Source organism: Entamoeba nuttalli (assembly GCF_000257125.1).
Source record: "Entamoeba nuttalli P19 unplaced genomic scaffold asmbl_3147, whole genome shotgun sequence".
NCBI lineage: Eukaryota > Evosea > Mastigamoebida > Endamoebidae > Entamoeba > Entamoeba nuttalli.
Window position 1 is genome coordinate 1 of NW_008575868.1, and position 2075 is coordinate 2075.

Below are 2075 nucleotides of genomic sequence, written 5' to 3' on the forward strand. Positions count from 1 at the left end.
TACTTAATTAATTACTTTTTATTTTAATAATTTGTCTGAGTTTAAAAAATAAATTACATAATAAGTTTCTTTTTTATTTTATTGTATAAAATTGTTCTTTTTTGTTTTTTAGTATTTCTATTATGATAATTTATAATTTATTTCAATAGTTTAAGTTATTTTTCTTAAATAAATTATCTTTTTCTGAGTTTAAGAATATTTATTCATTAATTTATTGAAAAATTCATTGAAGCATCTTGTTATTTTGTTGTGAGATAATTGTAGTAATTAATAAGATTAAAAAAGTATAGCGTTTATTTTATATCTATTTTAATGTTTTAAATAATATGTTGAAGATGTTAAAAAAGAATTTTTTTGTTATTTAAGAAAAACCAGTAAAATTAATATAATTTACTATTAATTATAAAAAAATGTATCGTTAAAAGGAGATAAATAAAATTTGTAAATTATTACCAAAACTTAACATATTAAATTACAACGAATCAATACTAAGTGAAACTTTAAAGAATAGTAAGTAGAAGAAAAAGTTATGTCCTTCTTATAGAATCTTAATTGATTTAGTTCACTTTATTAATAAAAGTGGTATTACTTCTTTATTTTGATAAGAATAAAACGACATGTATTATTAAAATAGAATTTCAAAAGAAATAAGCCACAAAGAAAATAGTACTATTATTTTTTATTTTGTTTCTTATATTAAATAGGAATGATACGAAAAAAGACATTGATTAGAGTCAATATAAAGGGTATTATATTTTACTGTTAATATATTTTTTTTTATTACTAAGAAAAAAAGAGATAAAAGGTAATAAATCCAATGAACACTTTTCATTGAACAATAAAAAAAAACTCTTTGCAACACATTCTTTTAAAAAATAAAGAAAAAAATATTTAAAAATATCTTTTCTACAAAATAATTGAAGTTGCTTATTTTCTTTTTAATTTTTGAAATATTTTATATAACTTTTCTAACAAAAACAAATTGAATTGAATGTTTTTTATTTCTATTATTCTGAACATTTCAATTTATTTACTCTGAGAGAGTGACTTGTAAATAGTTTGAGGGGCATTCTTTTGTTTGAGTACCACTTGATCCATTATTATGAATCATTTCTAATGTAGATTCATCACAAAGGATATGATCATCTAAAGCAAGGTCATTTGAAGTAAGTATAATGTCATTAACAGAATGAACATTTTTCCATTTATTTACAAATTCTTCAATATCATTAGTCCAATTTATTTTTTGAATTGACTGCTGAATTTTAAGACAATATTTACTTGTATTTTTTAATATTTCAATATCAAGATCATTTCCTAAAGTAAACATATTAATCAACAATTCATTCCATTCTGATGCAATACCTTCAATTTGATTTAACATACATTTCATTTCTTTACCATAAACATTTTCTCTAATTTTATTAGTAATTATAACACAATTCTTTAGATTAGTATTATATTTTTTAATGTCTTCAACTATTTGGTCTTGTTTACAATTCATCTTTTGGTAAGTTTTTCCACTTTTTCCTTTTTTTTCTTCTTTAAGCTTTTTTAATTGGTTTAATGCTTTTTCTTTGTTTTCTTTAATTCTTTCAACAGTACTAACCATGTCATTATGTTGTTTAATTCTTCTATTAATTTCATTTGTAATTACACTCATTTTAGTTTCTAATTGTTGGGCACTAGTTTTAGTGGCTTGGACAATATTCTTTTCTATAAATTGTGCAGCATTTAAATGACACTCAGCCATAATTTTATTCTGAGAAATAAATTTGTCAATAAACTCTTTCATAGTTCTAAATATTAGTTAGTGAATGAAATAAATCTGGCAATATTTATTGCTTATTTTAAAATAACTTAATAAAAATAATAAAACAAACGAAGACATATTATCTTTTGGATTATAACGTTGAAATACTCTTTTTAAAGGCACTTTAGTTAAGTTTAATAATCGAGATCCATATTCTGTTTCAATTGATGCTTTTTCTGTAAAAAAGGAAATACATCCAGCAGTTAGAGAAGAAAAAGAATCTAAATAAGTATTAACAGCAGGAAATTCAAACTATTATGTA

The 2075-nt window shown here is 21.0% G+C and overlaps 1 protein-coding gene across 1 annotated transcript; it reads right to left on the minus strand.

Annotated features, from left to right (window-relative positions):
• Nucleotides 1-1030: 1030 nt before the first annotated feature.
• On the minus strand, nucleotides 1031-1795 carry ENU1_056790 (hypothetical protein; the record flags this gene model as incomplete). Its single annotated transcript, XM_008858026.1, has 1 exon — nucleotides 1031-1795. One exon carries the CDS (start codon nucleotides 1793-1795, stop codon nucleotides 1031-1033), a length of 765 nt encoding a protein of 254 aa, XP_008856248.1.
• Between the last annotated feature and the right edge of the window lie 280 nt (nucleotides 1796-2075).